At 30.8% G+C, this 25,760-nt stretch overlaps 2 protein-coding genes across 2 annotated transcripts; one reads left to right on the top strand and one right to left on the bottom strand.

The window, feature by feature from the left end:
- Positions 1-9,348: 9,348 nt before the first annotated feature.
- LOC140436154 (uncharacterized) lies at positions 9,349-10,927 on the bottom strand. Its single transcript, XM_072524862.1, has 2 exons — positions 10,685-10,927; positions 9,349-10,628 (listed from the first exon to the last, which is right to left on the bottom strand). The coding sequence occupies exons 1-2, from the start codon at positions 10,850-10,852 to the stop codon at positions 9,417-9,419; spliced, it is 1,380 nt and encodes a 459-aa protein (XP_072380963.1). The 5' UTR covers positions 10,853-10,927; the 3' UTR covers positions 9,349-9,416.
- A 212-nt stretch (positions 10,928-11,139) lies between these two features.
- On the top strand, positions 11,140-25,648 carry LOC140437337 (BTB/POZ domain-containing adapter for CUL3-mediated RhoA degradation protein 3). Its single transcript, XM_072526811.1, has 4 exons — positions 11,140-11,566; positions 12,213-12,670; positions 16,563-16,779; positions 25,477-25,648. Exons 1-4 carry the CDS (start codon positions 11,383-11,385, stop codon positions 25,485-25,487), a joined length of 870 nt encoding a protein of 289 aa, XP_072382912.1. The 5' UTR covers positions 11,140-11,382; the 3' UTR covers positions 25,488-25,648.
- Positions 25,649-25,760: the final 112 nt, after the last annotated feature.

Here is a 25,760-nt window from a genome sequence, read left to right as displayed (position 1 = left end):
CAACAACAACAATCTGTCGGATACTCACCAATATGGCGAACCCAGAGATATGTGAGAGAGGGGATATGACATACGGTGAAATAGATACGAGTTGCCAGATGATTTTCTTTACCTAGATTTTAGCGCGATTTTTAAATAATGGAAGCGTATTATGGGTATATCCTCTTTCGGGAAACACATCTTAACCATCAAAATGAAAATTTTTTATGAAGACTTTATTCAAAATATTGATTTGTTTTGAATAAAGTCTTCATTGTTTTGAATGAAGTCTTCCCTGTTAATAAAAGAATGAAATATTTTTGTAGTTATTTTTTAAAAGAAATAAATACTTTGAGTATTTGATTCGTTAATAGCAAGGAATACATACTTTATTTAAAATAAAACTTCACTTGTAAAATTTTTATATTGATGGTTACGATGTTATTATTTGTTATTATAAGGAAAAGGTCAATATTTTCCTAACGTTTCTGTTTGACTCTAGAATTAATTGTACATTTTTTTATTATTTTAAAGCAACTTATGCAAAATTTAATTCGTATATTAAATTACAACATTCGTACATAAAAACTACACAACAATTCTATTTAAGAAATTTTAATTTGCAAGTTGCAACACAATAAAAATTATACATTTTAGAAAATGTATATATATTTAATATTGATATAATCATGTCGTGAAGACGGACTTGCATAGCATGAGACTTGCATAGCCTAGATGTAAAGCTGCCTTAAATATGTTAAAAGGAGAAATGCCTGGATACAGTTCGTAAATAGTGTGGGAGCTGGAACCTTCAAAATTTAATAAATTGGACATTATAATTATAATTACACCTGGACATTACACAGTATACAACTTCAATTGTACATTTCACTTGCTTTCATTTGCAAATAAATAAGTTTATATAGGTGTGAACAAAGAGATTTCAACTAGAAGGTTCTTGATATTTTGTATAAAGTACTAGTTAATAATTAATCCCATTTTTGTTTTGGCCATTCTTTAAATATTATGTACTATTTGACATTTTTTTTGATGTAACAACAGCAGTTTTTTGCGTTTAAAAATATGATTTATTCTTTTTTTTATAATAAAGCTACTTTATTTGTGTACACAATGAAGTTTTATATATGTTATGGTATTTTAGGTTTATGAAGTTTCAGAACTTTTTATGAATAACATTTTTATAAAACTAATATTAAATATGTTTTCAAACGCAGTCAACTTAAGTTTCAAACCATTTACATACTTGCATATTAATTAATATCAGATATATCTTAAACTACTAATTAATTAAATTAAGGGGGCTCATATTTTCTAAACCTATATATATATATATATATATATATATATATATATATATATATATATATATATATATATATATATATATATATATAGGTATATATATATATATATATATATATATATATATATATATATATATATATATATATATATATATAGGTATATATATATATATATATATATATATATATATATATATATATATATATATATATATATATATATATATATATATATATATATATATTCTAATGGTATGCAATTTTTTGTAAGCCGAAATGAACTGGCGAGCTGTTGTGTATATATATATATATATATATATATATATACAAGATCAAGACAGAACTTGACATTTTTTTTGATGTAACAACAGCAGTTTTTTGCGTTTAAAAATATGATTTATTCTTTTTTTTATAATAAAGCTACTTTATTTGTGTACACAATGAAGTTTTATATATGTTATGGTATTTTAGGTTTATGAAGTTTCAGAACTTTTTATGAATAACATTTTTATAAAACTAATATTAAATATGTTTTCAAACGCAGTCAACTTAAGTTTCAAACCATTTACATACTTGCATATTAATTAATATCAGATATATCTTAAACTACTAATTAATTAAATTAAGGGGGCTCATATTTTCTAAACCTATATATATATATATATATATATATATATATATATATATATATATATATATATATATATATATATATATATAGGTATATATATATATATATATATATATATATATATATATATATATATATATATATATATATATATATAGGTATATATATATATATATATATATATATATATATATATATATATATATATATATATATATATATATTCTAATGGTATGCAATTTTTTGTAAGCCGAAATGAACTGGCGAGCTGTTGTGTATATATATATATATATATATATATATATATATATATATATATATATATATATATATATATATATACAAGATCAAGACAGAACTTTCTACCAAATAGTTTTCAAGAGCTGGAATAACCTGATAACTGATAACATTGTCTCGGTCCCTTCTACCAACAACACATTTGAAAATAGACTGGACCGTTTTCTATTATAGTTGCAAATTGTATATATATATATATATCGTATTTATTGGTAGGTTACTTATGTAATTTCTTTGTGTTTGGTCATAATAGGGACCTGTCTCTCTGTCCTTGCTTATGTGTAATAATAATAAAATGTGTGATAACGGAAGTAGAAAACTAGTTCTTGAATTCAAATTGTTTAAAAAAAAAATAAAATAAAAATATTGTTTAAAAATTCTTGTAAACATTGTTAACATCAATATAATAAAGCCTTTTCATTTTTCTAATTTTTATTCGAGGGCTCGATATACCATCATATTGTGAGCTAGCTTTTGTACCAGCTTTATACATAGAATGAGTGTCTCAAACTTTATATGTTACGGAAAATAACGAAAAGCCGGTGAATATCGACAATCGCCTGTTGAGTTAGTTATTGTTGACAGTTGCAACAGCTAAAAAGCAGTATTTTAAACCGTTTAAAATATCCCGCGACTTTGACACTAGCTATAATATCCCTTATCATAGGCTCGCATTACTGGAAAAGGGATCTTTACATGCAGATATAACAATTCCATAGAAACGACAATAAGTTAAAAAATGATAAAGAACAAGACATGTCTTTGATACAATTCTTTAACTACCTACCTATACACAATAACTAATTTTTATATTTTTTATATAAATATATAAAATAATTATATATAAATATATAATTGATATTAATAGTACATGGAATTAACATATCTAAATGTATATAAACTTATGTAAGTGCACTTGCTAATTATTGTTTTTTACTTGTATGTAAATGTTATAATTTTAAAACCATATCATTGACAGGTTTTGTACATTTTTTTAAACTTTATGTATGTAATAAATTTTATAATTATTATTAAAGTGTACTTGAAGAGTACTAAAAATGAAAGTAATTTTATTCCAAATAACTATTATTAATCTAACGCAATGCTTATTCCCAAACTAAACAGTAAATCGTAAATACAGTTTGAATTAATTTGAATCCGGACCTGCCCGTCGCCATATTGGAGAGTACATACTGTCAAATTAAGTGGTCCCATAGTAGATACAGAAATATCGTTTGTGTCATATCCCCTCTCTTAAGGCGGGTACACATTTGCGAGCAGAACTGTTCGCGAACCGTACGCGTACAGATCGTTGAAAAATATTCTACATCGTACTGATCGCATACTTATCTCGATCCATGGAAAGCGACAAACCAACAACGAACACACATATGTGCGAAATGATTCATTTTATTTATAATTTGGGTACTGATTATGTTTCTGATTATGTTTCTGTTTTTGCTTGTTTAACAATAATCAGTTTACTGTTTTCTCACGTCTCTAGGGACACGTCATATTCATTTAATTTGTAATTAGGGTATTTATTACGTCACGTGTCTAGCTTCATGTTCAGTCAACAAAATATTTTATATCACAAACTATTTCAAAGTAGTACAAAATTTAAACCAATTAAACTAAAAACCGCGAACTCAACGTCAAAATGCGTACACATTTTGGAGACGTAGGGGAGACTGGTGTCATTTGTAACAAGAGTGATATTGGCGCAATCATTTGAGATAAATCAAAACGCACTAATATGCATAGACGGATATCTGCCTCACACCACCGACTGTAGTTTCAGAGTTGGCCGTAACCTACTGCACAAGTTAGAGTCACTTGTTTCTATCATCATCATAAAAGTAAATTTTAGTTGCGCCACAAATTGTTGATTTTTAACATCTTTACCTCCGTTTACTGTAGCTAACTTTTTCTATGAGGGGCATAATATATACAAAAATCATCTTTCTTATTTATAGGTTAACTTGGTGTCGATTGTAACACACACTGCGGTGTCGTTTCTAACATGTTACAATTTACACCTATTATACTATTATTTAATAGAGTTTAATTATTTTCTATGGAATATTTTGGTCATGTGATGAGAGGGAAAAAGTACCGATTGTTCCAGTTAATTATCCAAGGAAAGATTCAGGGCAAACGAAGCGTGGGGAGACGACGTATATCTTGGCTGCGCAATTTAAGAGACTGGTTCCAGTGCACATTTAACCAATTATTGGGGTTAACACCAATAGTTATTTATGACGAAGCAGCTAGGAAGGAAATAGATACTAACCAATCTATTAGAAAAGTGACTAAAGATTATGGTATGTGTCACGATTCTTTATATCGCTATGTTAAATCGTTAGCTGAAAACTCACAATCTCTGGTTGGATACAATCCTCACAACAGAGTATTTAATGACGAAATGGAGTTACAGCTTGCTAAATACTGCGAAACTGCTGTATATTTGTATTTCGGACTTACCACAAAAGATTTACGCAAGTTAGCTTTTCAATTTGCAAAGTGTAACAGACTGCCCTGCCCAGAAAAATTGGACACGACTGAACGTGCAAGTGAAGATTGGCTTATTGCATTCATGCGACGAAATTCAAATTTAAGTCTTTGTACACCTCAAGCTACTAGCCCTTCACGAGCAATGAATTTTAGTAAAGAAAATGTAAACTTTTTTAATAAATTGTCAACTAAATTAGACAGATATAATTTTGAGCCTTACAAGCTATCCAAAGTTATAGCTAGAAAAAAAACTAAGCAAGTGGGGAATACCGTACCTCCAATGTTCGTCTTCACACGGTTACGTTTTCAAGACCACTTTATTAGAGATGGACCAGTTGAGTGTATAGGAACTGGAAATAAGTCTGGATGGACGCAAGATAATGAATTTCTTGTTATTACGAAACACGTAAAATCAAGTGAAGCCAATAAAGTGCTTGTATTGCTAGACAACCACTAGTCTCATATTTCAATTTCTCTGATTGAATTTTGGAGAGCTAATTTCATTACTCCACTTTCATTTCTGCCGCACACTTCACATAGGCTTAAACCTTTAGATAATAAATCAGTGGATGAAAAACAATGCTGAAAAAAGAATGACTATACGATTGGTCTTCAATTATGAGAACATCATTTCCTTTGACCACTATGCCTGTCAATATTCTTGCTGGTTTCTCCTGCACTGGTATTTGGCCTGTCAATCAAGATATTTTCCAACGATAGTGATTTTACTGCATCAACTCATAGACCGTAACTCATAGACCTCTATATGAAGAAACCATAGAAATTAATCAACCTGAACCACCTACAGTTCAAGACAACAGTCACTTGAAAAGTCAACCGGGTCCATCCACTACCTTGTCACCTAAAATACACACTATTCCGTCAGCCAAGCCTAATAATCCAGCTGTATTTATTTCGCCTCAAGATATTAAGCCACTGCCGAAAGCATATCTAACCAAACTCAAAAAAGAAGGAAGAACGAGACGAAAGACAGCTATATTCTGACTGATACACCAGAGAAGATGTTGATTGAAGAAGAAAATTCGAAGAAAAGGGACACCTTCAAGCGTAAAGTTCAGGTTGAACATAATCTAAAGACAAAATCTTTGCAATTAAAGAAAAATATCAAAAAGAGAAAAAGCAGCCCTGAAAGCAACCGAAAAAGAGTCTTCCAATGAGGAAGTTTTGTGCTTGGTATGCGGTGGTCCATATTCATCAAGCTCCGAAGATTGGTGGTTAGTACAATGTCGAGAATGTAAGCATGTTACCCATTTAAACTGTATAAACAAAAGCCCATTATACATTTGCTTTAATTGTAAATCTGACTGTGATTAGTGTTTTCTCTTTAAAAATATGTTACCAGAATTTGTTATTGGTTTTATTTCGAACGCTTACACATATTCTTTTCTGTCATTGTAGTATTAAATATATTTTTTACTACTTTCTATTTAATTTATTTACTCTATGGGTTAATTTCTCTAACAATCAACACCAGCAATCATTTCTGTAATACTTCACCAGCTTTTGAGCCAAAGATACTGTGTAATAGACTCCCTAGTATAGGCTAGAATAAATTAAAAATTTCAAAAACTTCAACTGACTCAAAAAAACAATTTGTGAGATTTGTAACAACCCACACCAGTCTCCCCCACACACACGAAAGGCACAATCGAAAATGTTAAATCAAAACAGCATTTGCTTGTTTAACAAAAATAAAAATATGTACAATAATCAGTTTACTGTTTTCTCACGTCTCTCTAGGATGGAACACGTCATTCACACAATGTCGATTTGATAAGACTTTAGATAAGATAAGAGACAATAAAAATGTTCGCTGCGTCTAGTAAGCGCCGTCCAAACTGAAAGCCGAGCTTCCTTTGAAGTCGTGAAATAAACCGCAACAATTTGGTTCGCGACGAGTCACGATGAAACAGTACGCAAGCGGTTTTTTCTGCCGTACACATTAACGAATATAGCGCTCACAAACGGTTCGCGAACAGTTCTGCTCGCAAATGTGTACCCGCCTTTACATATCTCTGGTTAGAATCTAAACTCGATGGATCGGAGATACGATTTTTCAAAGTTCGCCACTCACACCACCTTTGAGTCATTTTCCCTATTTTCGCGCAAACATTGTGCTATAACTTTTTTCTACGTAGTTTTAGGTATATACAATGGTACATTTAATTGAAAGAAAAATACATATCCTTTGAAATGGTCTATAGTAGAGGGTTCGAGAATAAATTTTAAATAAGATGCGGTTCTTCAAAGTTTTCTACTTTTGACGGTTTTTCTTAAGTTTTACTGATTTTTCCTTAAATTACTCATTATATCTTTTTTCTGGTACATTTAGATATATGCATTACCACATAAAAAAAGAAACCTTATTTTCTATACTTTAAAATGGTCTATTGTAAAATATTCTAGGACTAACAGTAAGCAATAAATTGTTCGTCAATTGTGATGCTTGCAACAATTTATATATTACCTACCTAAATGTACAGGGAAAGAATACTCCAGTCGCAGAAGTCAGAGATAAAAATGCCACTATAACTCTACAAAACAATAGAAATAAAAAACAGGGTGTTGCAGTCCAGTGAGACTGCCGGTATCAGTTATACTTCTATACACGCGTTCGCCGTTACAAATTTATATGGGAGTCAATCTGCACAACCATTACATGTGTAATGCTATAGGTAAGAGAGAGCAAAAAGAGAAACAGAATTAGATATATAGGTATATGGTGCCTCGTTTGCTGTATATAAACAACATTTGACCTGTAATAGGAGTATAGTAAATGAAGGATTGAATCAATATTTTGATGAAAATGTATATTTTTATTTTCATATATGTATGGAAAGAGTTGAATGCAAAAAAAAAATTTTTACACCTACTCTGCAGTAAAATTCATTGTTTATTTTGTTATTAATTAAAAATACAATACAATACACTGCAACATAATTCAATATAATAATAAAATACAAATTAAAATGCAATATTCATAAGTATTTAAAAATGACAATATACATAACTTACTTACGCATATGTTTAATTTACCATGATAATAATGTTAATAAAAAATAATAATATTAATAAATATTAAATATATTTACAAAAGGAACATTTTTATTCTCGAGAGAGAAAATATATCTTCTGTCTCTCTCTCTCTCTCTTACCTATGTAATAATTTTGCTGATTCACTCCCGTACAAATTTCCAACGTCGAACGCAGGTAAAGAAGTATAACTTCAAAAAATTTTTGTGGAAGATAAAAATAAAAAACCAACAACTCTGATTAAGTTGTAAATTTTCATTTTATTTTAAAATTTCGCATTTTTGCGTATATTACATATATTTAATAAGATAATAATGGGGTTTTTAAATATTTCAAGAATAAAAAAGGAAATTCGTATTGGGATTCGACCTCACATATACTTGCGTATGAACAAAACACGCAAAAAATTTGCCAATTAGACATAACAGAAATGTATTTCAAAATGGGCAGTTCTCGGTCATACATTCTCGTGAGAGAAAATATATCTTCTGTCTCTCTCTTAGCTTTATCTTACATATGTAATGATTTGGCTGATTCACTCCATTACAAATTTCCAACGTCGAAGGCGCGTATAGAAGTATAACTTCAAAAACTTTGCCACTCCTATCCTCGGGGTACCGAGGAATACTGAATTTTGCCGTAGAAATCATTAAATGTAGAAAATTTTGAAGAACCGTACCTTGTTTAAAATTAGCCCAAGAATCTTCTACTGTAGACTATTTTAAAGGTAACTGATTTTTATTTCAATTAAATGTACCATTGCAGATACCTAAAACTGCGTAGAAGAGTTATAGAACAATTTTTGCGAAAAAAATAAGGAAAATTGTGTAAGTGACGAACCTTGAAAAATCGTATCTTTGATACTGTGAACCCCAAAGACTTATGTCAAATGTCATTTTGAAGAAGAATAGTAAAAGCATATTTGTCGAAAACAATTATTTTTGACTTTAATAAGTAACATTTCGATAGGAAATTTAATTTTGAACAACTATGCTGTAGATGTATATATAAAACTGCATAGAATTCTCCCAAATGCACCCTAGTGTATAGGGACAAATTCACCCCTTTAAATGGTAGCACTCCGCGATTTTTTCACATTTGGTGATCCATGTGAAACAATAGTTCCTTCAATGTTGTAGTTCTCATTGAAGATTTAGAATTATATTGACTGGTGTGGGCTTGAGTTTGTTTGTCTATTTAGACTATTTGCTGGGAACATGTTTACTTCAGCATTCCTTTCTGCTTTTTATTCTTCTTGCTGCCCTTTTGACCAGTCTACTGTCTTCCATTCTGCAAATGTGTACCTAACTACTTAGCTGATTATTGTCTATATATTGTTGCTGTTCTAATTCAGTTATTATTTCCATATTTCTATAAAATTTTCTATTTCTGTTATTTTTCTGAGGTATTTCATCTGTTACATTTAGCTAACTGTTGTACTTAATACATTAGAATTTTGGAATTAGAAGGATACTAGAGTGATCAAGAACATTACAGCATCCTCATCTATAAGAATACAAGGATGCATTGGAATGAAAACAAATGGTATCAGATTCAATTTTTAGTTTATTATAAGTAAACTTCTCTATAATAAATAAAAATATTGGTTACATATCTTAAACTACTAAGAAGTGTTGATATTCTCTACTATGTTGTTTTTTGTGTTTTTTCATACTACTACAATCATAAAATGATTTCGAGCAAACATCACATTTATATGGCTTCTCTCCAGTATGTATCCGGGTATGAATTTTAAGGGATCCAGAGTGATCAAATGTTTTTTCACAGAAGTTACAACTATAAGGCCTTTCACCACTATGCTTTCTCATATGATATGTCAAATGACTTTTTTGAGAAAATTTTTTACCACATACAATACAGATAGCAGGTTTTTCTCCAGAATGAGTCCTTTTATGTTTTAGAAGACTATTTTTGTGACAAAAAGCTTTATTGCAAATGTCACAAATATATGGTTTAACTTCAGAATGTACCTTCACATGTGAATCTAACAAAGCCTTTGTGGCAAATTTTTTCCCACACTGACTGCATAAAAACTCTTTTTCATAGTGTGTCTGCAAGTGTTGTTTAAGCAAGTACTTAGATAAAAAAGATCTATTGCATTTTTGACAAGTTAATTCACTTAAATCATTACTATCTTTGACTTTGTGCATATTTATATGATTACCTAGAGCATGCTTTGTAATAAAAGTTATTCCACAAATATTACACATACAGGATTTTTCTCCACTATGTGTTCTAATATGGTCAGTTAGAGATGGAGCTTGAATAAAACCTTTGCCACAAATGTGACATACATGGGGCTTTTTATCCCTATGTCTGAATTTATGTCTAGATAGACTAGATAAGAACCTAAATTTTTCACCACAAGTCTGACATTGATGAGGTTTTTCTTTTGTATGTGAGTTCATATGATCTTTAAGTTTATATGTGTTAATAAGTTTTTTACACACACTGCAATGTTGTTTTTTTCTTCTTGAGTCAGCTTCTCGTTTTCTATGTGCAATATATGCGGAATATGTTTCAAATTGACTGTTGCAAAATGAGCATATTATCATTTTTTCCAGAGTCTTAAGTAGAACATTGCTACATTCTTGATTACTAGCATCATCGGAAATATAACCAAACTTATCATTTTCTACAGTTTCCGTATTTTCATTATTTTGTTCTTCTTCTTCTTGAATTTGTTTGAGAGAATTACATAAAATTACTTGTGTGTCTTTCACTTTTTCAGTGAATTTATAAAATTGAATTACTAAGTTTTCACAGACAGTACATATCTTCTTCGGCAAATAATCTGTGCGATTAATCTGAAAATAATTACATATTTATTCAATGTTTTAGCATTTGTACATACATAACTTACCTCCAATATGGAAAACTTTGCAAAAATATCAGCAAAAGTAATTTCTTGATATTTAGTTTGAAATATATCTACCAAAGCATTTTTGTTGAGACATAATCGACAAGAATTTTCAAATTGTTCAGTTAACAATAAGACATTATTTTTTTCACAAATGCTTGATTTAAACATTATATTATTGTATTATTTAATTATTTGTTTTATTTTAGCCACATTTAGGTTAAAGTTTTAAAAACAAATAAACACACCTATAGAACATCAATTTTTGACAGTCCAGTGATTTCTTTTATAGAGGTTATACAGCAATCATAACCATCTTTAAAATATATAATTTTAAATATTTAATTTGTCTATGTACGGACTATGTGTAATTATCGGAGAAAGTTATTATAACAGAGTAAACGACAAAATCGGATAATATAATAACTTCAAACTTCTATTTATGTGTATTAATTTAATTTTGTGTCTCCCGACAATTTGCAGCTGCAGCTGTCAATGTCCGTGTTTCAAGTGATAAGTGATTGATAAATCATAATTTCTATTCTTGTTAAATTAAAAAAAAATGCCAAAATAGCCTTGTAAATTTAAATAATTTACAAATATACCTTGATTATTTCAATTCGTAGGGCAATTGATACGTATTATACGTTGATCATTTCAATGAAATTACTTATATAAACAGTTACAAATAATACATCTGAATGCTTAATTCTGAAATAAACACCATGTCTGGAAAAACAACTATAAAAGGAAATCCATCTCAGTATGTAAAACTTAATGTAGGGGGTTCTTTACATTACACTACTATTGGAACACTTACAAAACAAGACACAATGCTTAGAGCTATGTTTAGCGGACGGATGGAAGTCCTATCAGACTCTGATGGTAAGAATATCTCATGCTTAATACCTACCTTTGCTTTATTCAAATCGATAATTAAGAATCCAGATCTCAAGTTACAATTAAGACAGATTATTTGTTTTATTCCTGGATTAGAAATTTAGGTATAATAGATGTTGATTGTAGAAAAAGTGACTGCCTGATTGTAGAAAAATTTAAGTTTTAAATGGTTTAGTATTAGTAGTATATCTTCTTAAATTAGTTGTAATATATGTCCTGTTCTTTATTAAGATTGAAATTTTTATTCCAAATGTACCAGCATCTTAAGGTTGCAAGCTTATTTTGTTACTGTTTTCTTAAATTGGGGCCTTTCACCAAAGTCACCAAATGCGTTAAATACATTAATGAGTATTGAGTAGTATTTGTTCATTACATTTTTCCATGCAATTATATATGAACTTCCTTGTAATTTTCATTAAATGTTTTACTTTCTTAGTTCGAGGCATAAAATCTGCTGATTGAGGATAGATTTCTAAAAAGTTTTTCAAAGTAAATGTTTTTTACCATTTAAAGTATAAAACTAAAATTTTCTAAGTCTTAAAAGGATATCATAAATGCCACCAAAAATTTTTATTTTATTTTAAAATTTAATGTGTAACAGCCATGCCCTCTAAACTTATTTTATTTTTAGGGTGGATTCTTATAGACAGATGTGGCAAGCATTTTGGCACAATTCTAAATTTCCTAAGAGATGGCAGTGTCTCACTTCCTGAGTCCACAAAAGAAATAGCTGAACTTCTAGCTGAAGCTAAATATTACTGTATAGCAGAATTGGCAGAATCATGTAATAAAGCTTTAGCAAAAAAAGAGAGAGGAGAAATGGAACCAATTTGTAGAGTACCACTAATTACATCACAAAAAGAAGAGGAAACACTAATAAGTTCTACAACAAAACCAGCTATTAAACTACTGATAAATAGGCATAATAATAAATATTCTTATACTAGTGCTTCTGATGATAATTTACTGAAGAATATTGAACTTTTTGATAAGTTGAGTTTATGGTACAGTAACAGAGTACTCTTCTTGAAGGATGTTATAAGTACTAGTGAAATATGTTGTTGGGTATTTTATGGTCATGGTAAAAAGGTAAATATGTAATAACAATTACTAATTTCTAAGTTAAAGCACGAATTGTAAAAACAATGTTTATTTAATAATCCAGGACATGTTTCGACATCACTGTCATCATCAGTTTTATAAAATGGAAGAAATTAAATGTAGTCTGATTTAACCATTAAGTGGTCAATGTCATTAAGTATGCCTGACAAAATATAGGGTTATTTAAGTTAACATTCTACATTTTTTAAATCCATATGAATAAATAAACACATATTTTTTGTCAAAAATATAGTAAGGTGTAAAATACAAAAATAAAACAGAATTTTCTGGCAGAAAAGTTTTGTTTTCTCATTTAGAGCATCTGTACTAGTCGCTCTGATGATTCCTGCTAGGATGAAATACATATAAGCGAATATACAGTGGCACTATATGTGAAATCAAACCTTAAATGCCCTTTCTCTTATTTCGGTATACTCTTTATGGGTTTCCAGAAACCAATTCGCCAAAGATTTTGGCTGAGATGAGCAGATATGTTGTGGGATGCAACTTTTAGATCCTCCATATCTTTCTTACATCTTTAGCATTGTCTGTTTGGCCATGTAAAATTATAGAAGGCACAGATTAAAGCAAAAATCTGAATTTTGGTTTTGTCAGTAGAAATCTGTGGATTTCTACTTTCGAGATTTATTATCAGATGTCGCTACATGGTCCAATTGAAGCCATTTTATTGTTGCTTCTTTTGACAGAAAAGATTTGTTTTCATGTTTAGAGCTTCTGTACTAGTTGCTCTGATGGTTTCTTCTAGGATGAAATATGTGTAAGCAAATATACAGAGGCACTATATGTGAAATCAAATCTCAACTGTCCTTTCTTTAAAAAAATAATTCTTAGATGATCATAAAAAGATACAAAAAGGTTAATTAATTTTAAGGACATTCCGTTTGATTTTCATGATGCTTACATTTTAAGCAAATATGTGTGGTGATTATCAGAGGGTTTCTTTTTAGTTTTGCATATAGCCATAAAGACAAAAAATATATAGACTTAAAGTACTTTATTGCTTTTCAAAATAGGTCCCACCAAGATTAATACACTTTTGCATATGTTCAAAGCAATTGGTAAAACAGTTATTCCAGTCTTCAGTTGACACCTGCAAAATCGCTGTTTTAAAGGCATCGATGACTTCTTCTAGTGACTGGAATCACTGCCCTTGCATTGAATTCTTGATCTTTGGGAACGTTAAGAAGTCGTTGGGACTTAGGTCGGAGCTATATGGTGGATGGTTTAACAATTCAATGTTTTGAAGCTCCAAAAAATCTATTTTTTTTGGGCAGTGTGAGCACTTGCATTGTCCTGATGTAGGATAATTCGCTGTTGTGTCTTGCTTTGTCGGAGTTTCGCGATAACTTCTGGTAAACAAATGGTTATATACCAATCAAAAGTAACCATTCTTCGATCTTCTAAAGAAGTTTTTGCCACATGACCGGATTTTGACACAAAAGTTGCGACCATTTTCTTTGACACACTTCGAGAATGGATCACTTTGGTGGGGTTTCCTCATCATTAAACACCAACACAGCAAATTGGCGTTTATTTTCCGGTTCGTAGGAGTAAATCCAAGATTCATCGTCACCAACAATACTATAAAAGTTTTTTGAGCTCCCTTTCTTGAACCATTATAATGTTTTTTGAACTGCGTTTTTCACAAATTGATGCGAACCGCTTTTTGCTCTTCTAATGAGGAATCAACTTTGTAACATCCAGTTCTTCATCTAGGATCTTTTGGATCGAGGTCTTTGAAATGCCCAAAGATGTCTTTATCTTCTGATATGTTACACAGCGGTCATCCTTAATTAGCAGACGAACCGCATCAGTGTTTTTCCTGTATGACTGCTGTTTTGGGTGTACCTGGCCTGGATTTCTCACTAAGACTGGAGCGACCCCGTTGAAATTCACAATACAAGCAGGAAATAGTTGACTGGTGTGATACTTCATTCTCAAATACAGAAATCATTTCAGCGAGACATTGCTGTTGGGATAATCCTCTCTGAAAATTGTAAAAAATTATTGCTCAAAAATGTTCTCGGCCAAGATCCATTTATCTACCGATTTGCTTATTCAAAAATTCACTTTAACTATACTACTTGTATCGCAATGAAACTCTCAATTTATGTCAACAAAATATTGAGGTTACATTTGTGTCGGACGGTTTTTATTGGTGGTGCCGTCTAAGCAGATATATGTAAAACTAAAAAGACAAACCTCGGTATGATTTTTACATGCTGGTTTGTTGCATCTTTATTGTGGTTGCTCTATTTTTTTCGGCCGCACTGAACACACCTTCCTTTTATTTTTTTTATTCTAATAGTTTTGGAGTCTCAGTATCGGCACTCCTGTATGGAGATAAGTAACTTGTGATTCCCACAGATAAGTTGGTAATATTTACCCTCTTGTTTCAAATTGGGTGTCATTATAGAAACCGCTAATTAAAAAAATATTTCTGTGACTTACTGCCTTATCTGAGACCTACGGGCTCAACCAATCTGAGAACAATATCTGTTGCAGTGTTTGGTACATTGTATCTTCCTTCAGGCTGCTTGCCACATTAAATTTCTAAATTTGAGACATAAAACATCTTCAAATTACACAACTGTCCGACTGTTGTCTGTGAATTTGTCTGTAATTTCTCGTAATGCCGCTAATTTATCTGTCTCCTTCCGTTGTTCACGACATGTTTTGTCGTTGAAACTAAGTGCTCCAAAGAGAAACAGAAAACGTTTATATCCCAAAAGTTTGGAGATTTGGAAAGAAAAGTTTGGATTCGTGTGCCATCAGTTGCCTACATTTCTCTAAAATCAATATGGCTTAACTTTTTTACACCAGTACTGAAGAGAATTCCAAGAAGAGCAAGGATTTCCTCTGGCGTTGTTAATCATCTCTGTCTAGTGTGTACTCTTCTTGAATTATTCTAATAACAATGTTTGTGTATGATGTACAATTTCTATTTGTTCAGTAAAAAATTGAAAAAATGCACTTGGCTCATCTTTGACCATTTCCACATCAACTAGAAGTCATAGAAGAATTTTCACAATATTTTTTGTGGGTCTCTTGGCAAATTTAGACACAGTAGGATGTTTATTCCACACTATATTTCCGTTACAACTTGAAAACGTTAGCACTTTTTCTATTTCTGCATTCATTTGATGATCACATACTCTTTGAAATATTTCGTTATCACCTTCCTACTTTGAAGTGGAATCATGGCTACTGTATTCAAAACATTCATCGGAAGCATCGGGATCAATACCACCCATGTCTCCATCATCAGATTCTTCCATCACTTTTCTGTCTATTTCCTCTATCTCATCGCTAGTAAGCTTTTCCCTATAATTGTATGGTACATTAGATTTAAAAGTTATAATTACAGCATAATATACTATACTTTCACTTAATTATTTGCCCTGATAACCAAAAAATTATTGTTACTTCCATAGTTACTTGGCATACTTTATGGCCACGTAGTCACACGCAACAATAATGACATTTAATCTAGTACCAAATTTGTAGTGAGTACAGCATAGAAAAGAAATTGTTCCCTATGCTGTGTAGTGGGGAAGACACACTAGACACACTTCTTTTGTACTTTCCAACTCAGAAATAGTTTTCAAAAATTCTGAAATAAAAATTGTAAAAAATTAATCTTAACCTATTATGATTATTTATTGATTAAGATACATTTTTGTTTGATTATTAAATCAAACATTTTGAAATTATTCGCAGTTTTTGGGTTTTGTCCATGTTATGAGTTTATTAGAATTTATTTCTATTTCAACAGATCCAATTTCTAAGTAATGAATGTTTTATTTGGTTTAGTTAATTTTGAATTAACCTTTTAATTTCCTCTTATTAAACATTTTAGGTATCAGAAGTATGTTGTACTTCAATAGTATATGCTACAGATAAGAAACACACAAAAGTGGAATGCCCAGAAGCAAGAATATATGAAGAAACTTTGAATATTCTATTGTATGAAAGTAGAAATGCTCCAGATCAAGAATTGATGCAGGCTACATCAACAAGAGGAGCAGTTAGTGGGATGTCTTCTTACACAAGTGATGAGGAAGAAGAAAGACCAGGTAATTAATTACAAACAATACAATAACATTATTTATTTTGTTCGTGTAGAGTTGATGTGATATATAAATGGAGTTTTAGAGATCAGAGCCTTTTCCAATGTGCTCCTATGTCTACAACGTAGGCATAGGGACACTTTGGTCACACTCCACCACTACCACTCATCACAAGCCCCGCCCACTCGCGCCTTATATAGCATTGCCGTTGACGTCACGCGCAAGGCCGACGCGTCACACGTATATGTCAATATAATTAAATATAAATTATACAATTAATTTAATCTTGCCCAAAAAGATTAAAGGCAAGATTAAATTAAACTGTGCTCGATATATGCCCTTTATTTGATCAAAGTTCATTTATCCGAGCATTCAACCTTATATTTAATTATATATATATATATATATATATATATATATATATATATATATAATATGTATAAAATGATTGCAAAACCAGTTTCTATATTTTTACCAGAGGTGATTCATTGATGAGAAGCCAATTTATTTTTAAATTGCGAAATATTTACTAATAATAATATTAAAATGTATTGTTCGTTCTCTTTGGGTAAAGGATATTTCAAATGTAGTGGAGGAAATTTGTCAGAACAATAAAGCCTGAGCTAACAAAGCAGTGGCGTTCCAAAAAATTCGTATGATTTAAATAAAATTGTTAAACATAGGAAAATCTAATGTATTAAACAATAATATTAGATTATATTTGGCAATATTGTTTTACATATATGTATGTAAAACCATAGATACATATTACAGTATTAATAAATATTAATTACAAAGATTGTTTTATTATATTTATATTATTACTTATTATTACTCATTGAAACTTCACGATATTAAATAGAAGAATATACGAAATGACGGTTATAAAGAAAAAAATAATATATACATATAGAACAGTTTTGAAAACTTATATTCATATACATCATAACGTTAAATTATTTTATTTACTTTCATAATCAGATGCACTGTCGTCGTCGCTAGAACCATTTAAATCAATCCTTAATTCTTTAGTAATTACATCTATGCGGCATTCATTTTCCAAATACTTATCTTCGACCTTGACAACATGTTCATACACTTCTTTCCAGTTATCTACAGTTACTCTAGCAAATTCCTGTTCCACCAACACTTTTACTTCTTCTAACTTAAAATAAACATTTTGTTTTGCAACTTCATTGTTTATTTGCGCCTAAACCATTTCTATAGGGTCCAAGTCTGGATGATATAGCGGAAGTTTTAAAGAAACATGTCCACATTCGTGCAGTACTTTTTCAAATTTACACACAATTGAGGTTTTAACATTGACGTTACAGATGGTAAATTTTTTTCTGTCAACCAAGATATCAGATCCGTTTCTTTTTAGAATTACTGGTGGTTGCTTTATTAATTTGTACCTTATGATATGACGCATTATCAGCAACAACAACATATCCTACAGGCAAATTGCGGATTAACTGTTCTTTCATCAATTTTTCGTAATTTTCTGAATTCATACCATCATGATAATCTCCTGTCTTGGCTCCTGATTTAAAAATCAAAAGACATGTACATAGGTTTCATCAAAATATACAATTGAATTACCTCCGTTTCTGTAATATTTAATTTTGTCCAGATACTTAATGTGTAGAGCACAAATGTCATTCCGTTCAATTAATAAACGTCTATTATTTTTCGTTTGCTTCCATTTAAATTCTAAATATTTCACAATTCTGTTGAGAGAACTCACACTTCCAGTCCACTCGTACACCTCTTCAAGCCTTTTTTGCAAAAGCTTCAGTGGTACACGACAACTTTCAGTCTCATGAAAACGGTGAATTTTCTTTCTAATGAACTGTTTGTCGTACCCCCTCATGTCTGCCACAGTTGATTTTCTTTTTTGCAAGTATTGCAAGTGGAAATTTTAGTGAATTATTTGACTCTGCGTTTGTTAACATATTCGCTTGTTGAATGATCTTTTCTACTGTACGTAAAGATACTCCAGAAGCTTCGCTCGCACGTTGTTTAATATTAGTTCGATTATCTTCAGACACTAGAGTCAGAACCAATCAACTACAGACAATAATAGGTTACCGCAGATTACATCTGGTAACAATAGTCCTTAATGTATGCAGACGACATAGTACTAATAGCAGATTCCGAGAATAAAATGCAGAAACTAATGGATATATGGGTAGAACAAATCGAAGAACTAAAAATGGAGATAAACGAGGAAAAAGGTAAGATAATGATAATCAGCGACAAAGGAAGATAATCAAATAAAGATAAAATGTAAAAACTCAGAATTGGAAATAGTAACAACTTACGAATACCTGGGAAGTATAATAACTAATGACGGAAAAATAGACTGGGAAATAACAAATAGAGCAAATAAATCAAACAAGTTATATTATGCGTTAGCCCCAATAATGGGAAAAAGAGAACTTGCACGAGAAACAAGAATAAAAATATATAACACAATAGTGATACCGACTGTGCTCTATGCAAGTGAAAACTGGACAATTCTGGAAAAACATAAGAGCAGGATAAACGCAATAGAGATGAGACATCTAAGAAGGATAGTTGGAAAGACAAAATGGGATAGATTAAGCAACGAGACTATTAGGAGAATGGCCAACCAGGAACCGATAATGAACAACATGAACTGGTATGGGCATCTGATGAGGATGCAATCCAATAGATTAACAAGAAAAGTTTATGAAGCAAAAAACATCGGAAAAAGAAAAAGAGGCAAACCAAGAAAAAAATGGATACAGCAAGTAGTAGAGGCGGGAAAACTTAAACAAAAATCACTCGAGTAATTGAAAATAATGGCAGGAAACAGAAAAGAATGGAAGGGGTGGGTAAATGGAAATTAAAATAGCTAGCCCAAATCCGACTCCCTGATAGGGTAAAAGGAAGGGGAGAAAGAAAGAAAGATTATCTTTATGAAATAGTATTTGTATATATTTAAATTGGCAACATGAGACTAAGTTACTAACTCGTTTTAAATCCAGTGACTAGAAATTCTCGGAAATATTTCTTATCAGTTCAATAATGACTTTATAATTACAGTTTTAAGGAAGCCGATACTGAATTAAAAATTTGGCAACTTTTACCAAACTTCATAGGGTATCAATTAAAGGTAGTATAATAACCTTCTTTTAAAATTTTAAACCCACGTGTCGTAGAAAATAAAAAAAAAAACGATCACAAACTCCATTTATTCTTTAAGTGAGTAATAATTTTGTAACTACACCTCATTCAAATTCGACGTGCAGTAAAAGTAAACAAAACCAGGCTATGCTACGTAAGACTCCATAGGCGTGCGGTTTTGCTTTCATATTTCCTATCAAATTAATAAAACTGTACAATTAAAGATTTGTTTACTATGAACAACGAAGATAAAATATACAATGTTAGTATTATTTTCAAGGAAATTCAAAATTAGCTTCACTACTGTAAAATAAAAAGAAACTTATGGTTTGACAAAAATAATAAAGCAGTAATTGCAACGTTGTTTTGTTTTGACACTTAAACGATCGAAATCAAAACATCAAATACACTTATTTTTAAAGTAAATTGTGTGTTAGTTCGCCTCAAAAGAAGTAACTTATTATTATGTTTTCAGTATTTATTTGAAAAACAATAAAACTCACGTGATCCAGATTACAAATGTTAGCAGAAATTGAAATCTCATTTTACATAAATTTCGTAAATTTAAATACAGATATACCTTAACTTAAAATGTTTTCATAAACGAAAATTTTGTATTAAAAAAAAATAAGGTGCACTTGGAGAAGTACAAAATAAACAACTGATCAAATCCTATCACGCGATATAGAAAATGAAAGGGAAGGATATAACGAATATATTAAGATAGAAAATCAATTACATATCTTAATAGATTCGTTATATCGTCCCTTTTCATTTGCTATGTCGCATGTTAGGTTTCGATCAGTTGTTTATTTTGAACTCAGCCAGAGGCCTTCCTTAAGTCAATAAATCAAAATTTGTCTATAGTAAATTTATTTTCATTCATAGTGGCTTATGATATCTCGTACGTAACTATACGTTCTATATAATCAAGATCCTGTGTAGTGCCATTTTGGTAGTCGCCATGTTTTTTTCTATCTTAATATATTCGTTATATACTCCCCGTTTAATAAATATCGACAACCGAGTTGAAGAAAGCGGATATTCAAAAGTGGCTGCGATCAAAAGTTTTGACAATTCAGTTCTAAAAGTCGAGCTTTTGACTATTGTGAATAAACATAAAAAAAATATACTCCATTCCACGAATATACGACTGTTTTAAATTCGGTTTAAGGTATCGATTTAACTGGTCGAATGTGCTGAATTGTACAATAGTAAATTCTCCCCATTTTTAAAATACTGTTATGACAGATATAAACCTTAGATTTAAATATGAAGTCATGATATAAACATAGAGTTGATAGTTTATAGAACAGAAGTTGTAATTCAGATTTTGAAGTATATAATTACTATCATTGAGTTTAGTATTGTATACAAGTTGGTTTAAGTGTAATGTAATGTAATGTAAAAGTGTAAAGTGTAAGTGTAACAATACTTAAGTGATTAAATAGTGTAATTTATTTAGTCGAATATTCAATTAGTATTAAAAACACCAAAAAACTTACTTATTCTCTAATTTTTTTTCTTTTCGCGCATTTTATATATTGTCTTTCGCGGGTTTCAAATTTGCAACCTTTATATTATGCAAGAGATTTATATTATGCGACATTTTGTTCACTTTGTCCACTTTTTTTTGCTTTTTGCAAAACCGACTTTAGTTTTGTTTCACTAATACAGAGTGTATCACATACACGTTTATGTACGGACTGAACTGCTCGCAGAGGGTCCCCGTTGGTTTTCTCAGCAGCAAAATAAGAAAGTACATTAAATATAAAGTTGTCTACATCTAAAACACGTCTCGACATTTTTGGCTTCAAAAAACAAATACACTACATTAAACTCTTTCTTAACGGACACCTCTCTTCACCGGACACCTCTATACGGACATTTTTTAAAACTAAAAATCAGTCGGCGATATATGAAACGCATGTAAATTTTCGTTACTTTTTAATATCTGTAACGATTCGGTACTTTACCTATCAATAGCGGGCCGTTACTTTCGGAACTTTTAAGAGTACATCCACTCAAATCAAACAAATATTTAAAACTAACAAAGTGAAATATTAGATTCTTTTTCTGGTTTCTGAACCATCGTTCTGCCAATTTCTTTTCATTTTTATAAAAAATAGTATATTTCTTTTCATTACAGTTGTAGTACCTAATAAAGTAATAAAATAGTGTAATATCAAACAAACCCGGCACGCCTCTTTGGTGTTTACATTTCGCCGAAAACCAACCCAAATGTCTGATGAACACATTTGGCTTCATAGACGTCATTGTATTTATTTGTAGGAGCGTTAGCGTAAAAATTTTTATTATTTTCCGATTATATTTCAATAAAATTTGTGTCTATCTGAACATCTATTAACTGAAATAATTTTAGTTTATATGTCATACTAAAACTAGATCTTAGACCAATTTACTTTCATACTTCTACTTGCACAGTAAAATATTCGTTGTCGCAATAATCCAAAACAGTCGTATATTCGTGGAATAACCTATACACTATTGTAAGCATATTGTAGATGAAATGGGTAAAGAAAAAAGAAGGTATTCACAGGCACTCGAGGTAGATTCTGAGTAAAATATTACCCAAGTTACACTTTGAGTTTTTTGTTTTATTTATTACTCAGATATGTTGAATGTTTTTATTTTTGACAAGATTTTTCTGACCTTTGCATAGGTTTTTGCTTTGAAATTTCGTTTTCCTTAAACCAACGAATGGAGTGCCATTAAGAGCTCAGTTCACGAGTGGCAACTCCGTTTCAACCTTAAATATTACGTTTAATTTTAAAACATTTTTACACATTTAATGTAATTGTATTTTAATTCCGTGCATTACAATATTCACGTTATATGTTGTTGGAAAACCTCATTCTAACATGTTTATTCAGTTATTTTCAGTTCTGTTATTCCCGTGAACGACTTATGCTACGATGTCTACTTCATATTTTCATATGTATTTCATAATACAGGAAAATATAGGTTTATACATCGTTAAAATCATGATGTGGGAGTGCCCCTCGTAACAATCATACTGTTGACGGTTTATTTATACTTACTGCAGCTCTATCTTCTATTTAGTGTAGAAATGTTTAGAAAGGTTTTCGAAGCCCCGCCCATTGTAACGTCAGAGGTGAGGTAGTCCATTAATAAACACAACTGACCGTTTCCACTAAACAGACTCGAGTCACAGCAATATACTGTGCTCGAGTTTCAAAAACTCGGGACTCGAAAAACAAAACGAACTGTTTCAAAACACGCCAGTCTTTAGTAAAGTTTGTGAAAAGTTGCTATTTTGTTTTATTGGATACGAGTTTGTGTTTTGTTTTGTTTTTATTTTGTCCGTTTGGTGGGAAACCGCCATTAGATATTACATTTAATTTTAAAACAATTTTTACATATTTAATTTAATTTTATTAATTCAATGCATTACAATAACGAATTCGCATATTATGTTGTTGGAAAACCTCATTCTAACATTTATTAATTTAATTTTATCTTTGTTATTCTTCTGATCATAAAATATAAATGATAACATTTATTATAAATATAAATGAATAAATTCAAGCACTGTAATTCCCTGACGCACGCCCTGGCTAAAATATTATCACTAGAACAACAGTGGTCCAATTAAGTTATAGCAATTCTTCCGCGTACAAGGACTACTAAATGATATGGTATGCTGAGTTTCGTATACGATGTCTATTTATATAGTTTATGAGGTGGATATTATGTACGTTTATACATTGTAAATCGTGATTTGGGAGTGCTCCTCGTAATATTCATAATGTTGATAACGTGTGTTGGTTTGTTTACTGCTACTGCATCTTTAAGATGAATTTGGTTTAGTGCGATTTCAAATATAAAACAATCTTCTCAAATTGTTTAATATTGCAACGCCACTGCATGGCTCTTATCATAGATATTCTATTGTCTGCGCGGTACACTACACTCATGGACCAAAATATCGAATATTTTGTAGTTACTATTATTTCAAAATAATTTTAGGTAACTCACCTTACTCATATAGTAGGCTGATGTACTCAATTGGTTTAAAATATTTTGACGTTTATTTAGCGTTTAGTGTCATTCGTGTATTTTATCATAAAAACCTTCACGTAAAGGAAAAACCATGGTAATTCGGTTATTTTTAGTTGAATTTATTAAGCTCAATTAAAAATTGTTCTGATTTAACTAAATTTAATACAAGTATGCTACCAATTCGAGACTGTGATAAAGCCCAAGAAGGACAGATTGTAATTTTGTACGAGGAAGGATATACATTAAAATATATCGCACGACATCTCTGGATAAGTCAATCTACAGTTTCGAATACTTTAGAAAGGTATCATGAGACAGGAAATTCTGTACGAAGGCCTGGTCAAGGACGCCCAAGGTGCACAACCGCAATTGATGACCGTTTTTTGGTTCTTAATTCTACACGAAATCGCTCATTGACATCGATGCAGCTCAGAAATGAGCTACTAAATGTTAGGCAAGTTAATGTGAGTTTAAAAAGAGTTAAATGAAGATTAAAAGAAGCAAACTTAAAGCGTAGAACGTCCTGCCAAAGTTCCACGTCTTCTCCAAAATCATAAAGCGTTTAGAACTTGCAAGAACACATATTCAGTGGAATATCGACAACTGGAAAAATGTTTTCTTTTCAGTGATAAGACCAGCATCCTATTATGGAAGCCAGATGGTCGAAATCACCTCTAAATAGAAGTTGGAGAACGAATCTCGCCCAGACCGTTAGTTTTGGAGGTGGTAACATCATGCTCTGGGCAGGTATTAGTTGGGAGGGACGCATCGCACTTGTGGAAGTGATTGGGCGGATGGCTGATGAGTCTTACGTTCAAAACATCCTGCAAGATCATGTTTTGCTATATGTTGGTTACATTGGATATGGACAGATTCTTGTTAATGCACGATAATACTCGACCATATGCCGCTGCCATAGTGAATAATTATCTTGATGAGGTCCAAATTCGAAGATTGGATTGGCCATCATTTAGCCCAAATTTAAATCCAATAGAGCACATGTGGGATCAGCTAAAACGCGGCATACGACAAAGAAATCTCGTTTCAAATACGATAGAGCAGCTTCTGCTTGCTGCACAGGATGAATGGAATGCAGTTCCCCAAGGATATGTCCAAAATTTACTTAAAATCATGTCGAGAAGGATGCACCCAGTAATAAGAGTTAGAGGGGGAAATACTCGTTACTGACCATGCTTGTTGACATGAAATTACTTGTTTAAGTATTTAAGTTTAGAGTAAAATAACCTTATTTATCTAAAATTAAGCATTATTTGTTTCGCAATTTTCTCCGCATAAAAACTTAAAATGAATCATAAATATTGTTAAAATAAACTCTTCTTCACAATAAATGACTTGATTGACCAGAATTTATTAAAAAAAATTAGAAAATTCTAAAATATTCGATATTTTTGTACATGAGTGTATTTTGTGGAAGTACTCGCCACTGGATTTGAAATACCCTCTAAAATACGTAAATAATTTTAAAATATTTTTTCTCTTTTTCAGTTCGTCCTTGAGCTATTGTTGGACCAAGAAGAGGTTTATTTAATTTATTGCTTTATTTAATATTAACGCATCGTCTTGGTTAACCAATATCAACAATACACTGAAAATTCTATTATTTTAACTTAATGCAAACCAAGTATTTGCAACATCATACAATATTTCCCCAAGTTAAAAACTTGGGGATGAACCGAACCTAAATGAACTGAACATTTCGTTAATATTGTATAAAATTCCATTTTCATCACTTGTAAGCAGAGTAATTCAAGTTAACCCTTTCAGACCTG

Source organism: Diabrotica undecimpunctata, chromosome 3, assembly GCF_040954645.1.
Source record: "Diabrotica undecimpunctata isolate CICGRU chromosome 3, icDiaUnde3, whole genome shotgun sequence".
Taxonomy (NCBI): Eukaryota; Metazoa; Arthropoda; class Insecta; order Coleoptera; family Chrysomelidae; genus Diabrotica; species Diabrotica undecimpunctata.
This window is presented reverse-complemented; position numbering and strand designations above follow the sequence as displayed.

Excerpts from the sequence above, each read along its gene's own strand:
- LOC140436154 (XM_072524862.1), bottom strand. The coding sequence starts at position 10,852 with ATGTTTAAATCAAGCATTTGTGAAAAAAATAATGTCTTATTGTTAACT. Across the intron at positions 10,629-10,684 it reads CAAAGTTTTCCATATTGGAG|ATTAATCGCACAGATTATTT; the intron begins GTAAGTTATGTA and ends AATTATTTTCAG.
- LOC140437337 (XM_072526811.1), top strand. The coding sequence starts at position 11,383 with ATGCTTAATTCTGAAATAAACACCATGTCTGGAAAAACAACTATAAAA. Across the intron at positions 11,567-12,212 it reads AGTCCTATCAGACTCTGATG|GGTGGATTCTTATAGACAGA; the intron begins GTAAGAATATCT and ends TTTTATTTTTAG. Across the intron at positions 12,671-16,562 it reads TTTATGGTCATGGTAAAAAG|GTATCAGAAGTATGTTGTAC; the intron begins GTAAATATGTAA and ends TAAACATTTTAG.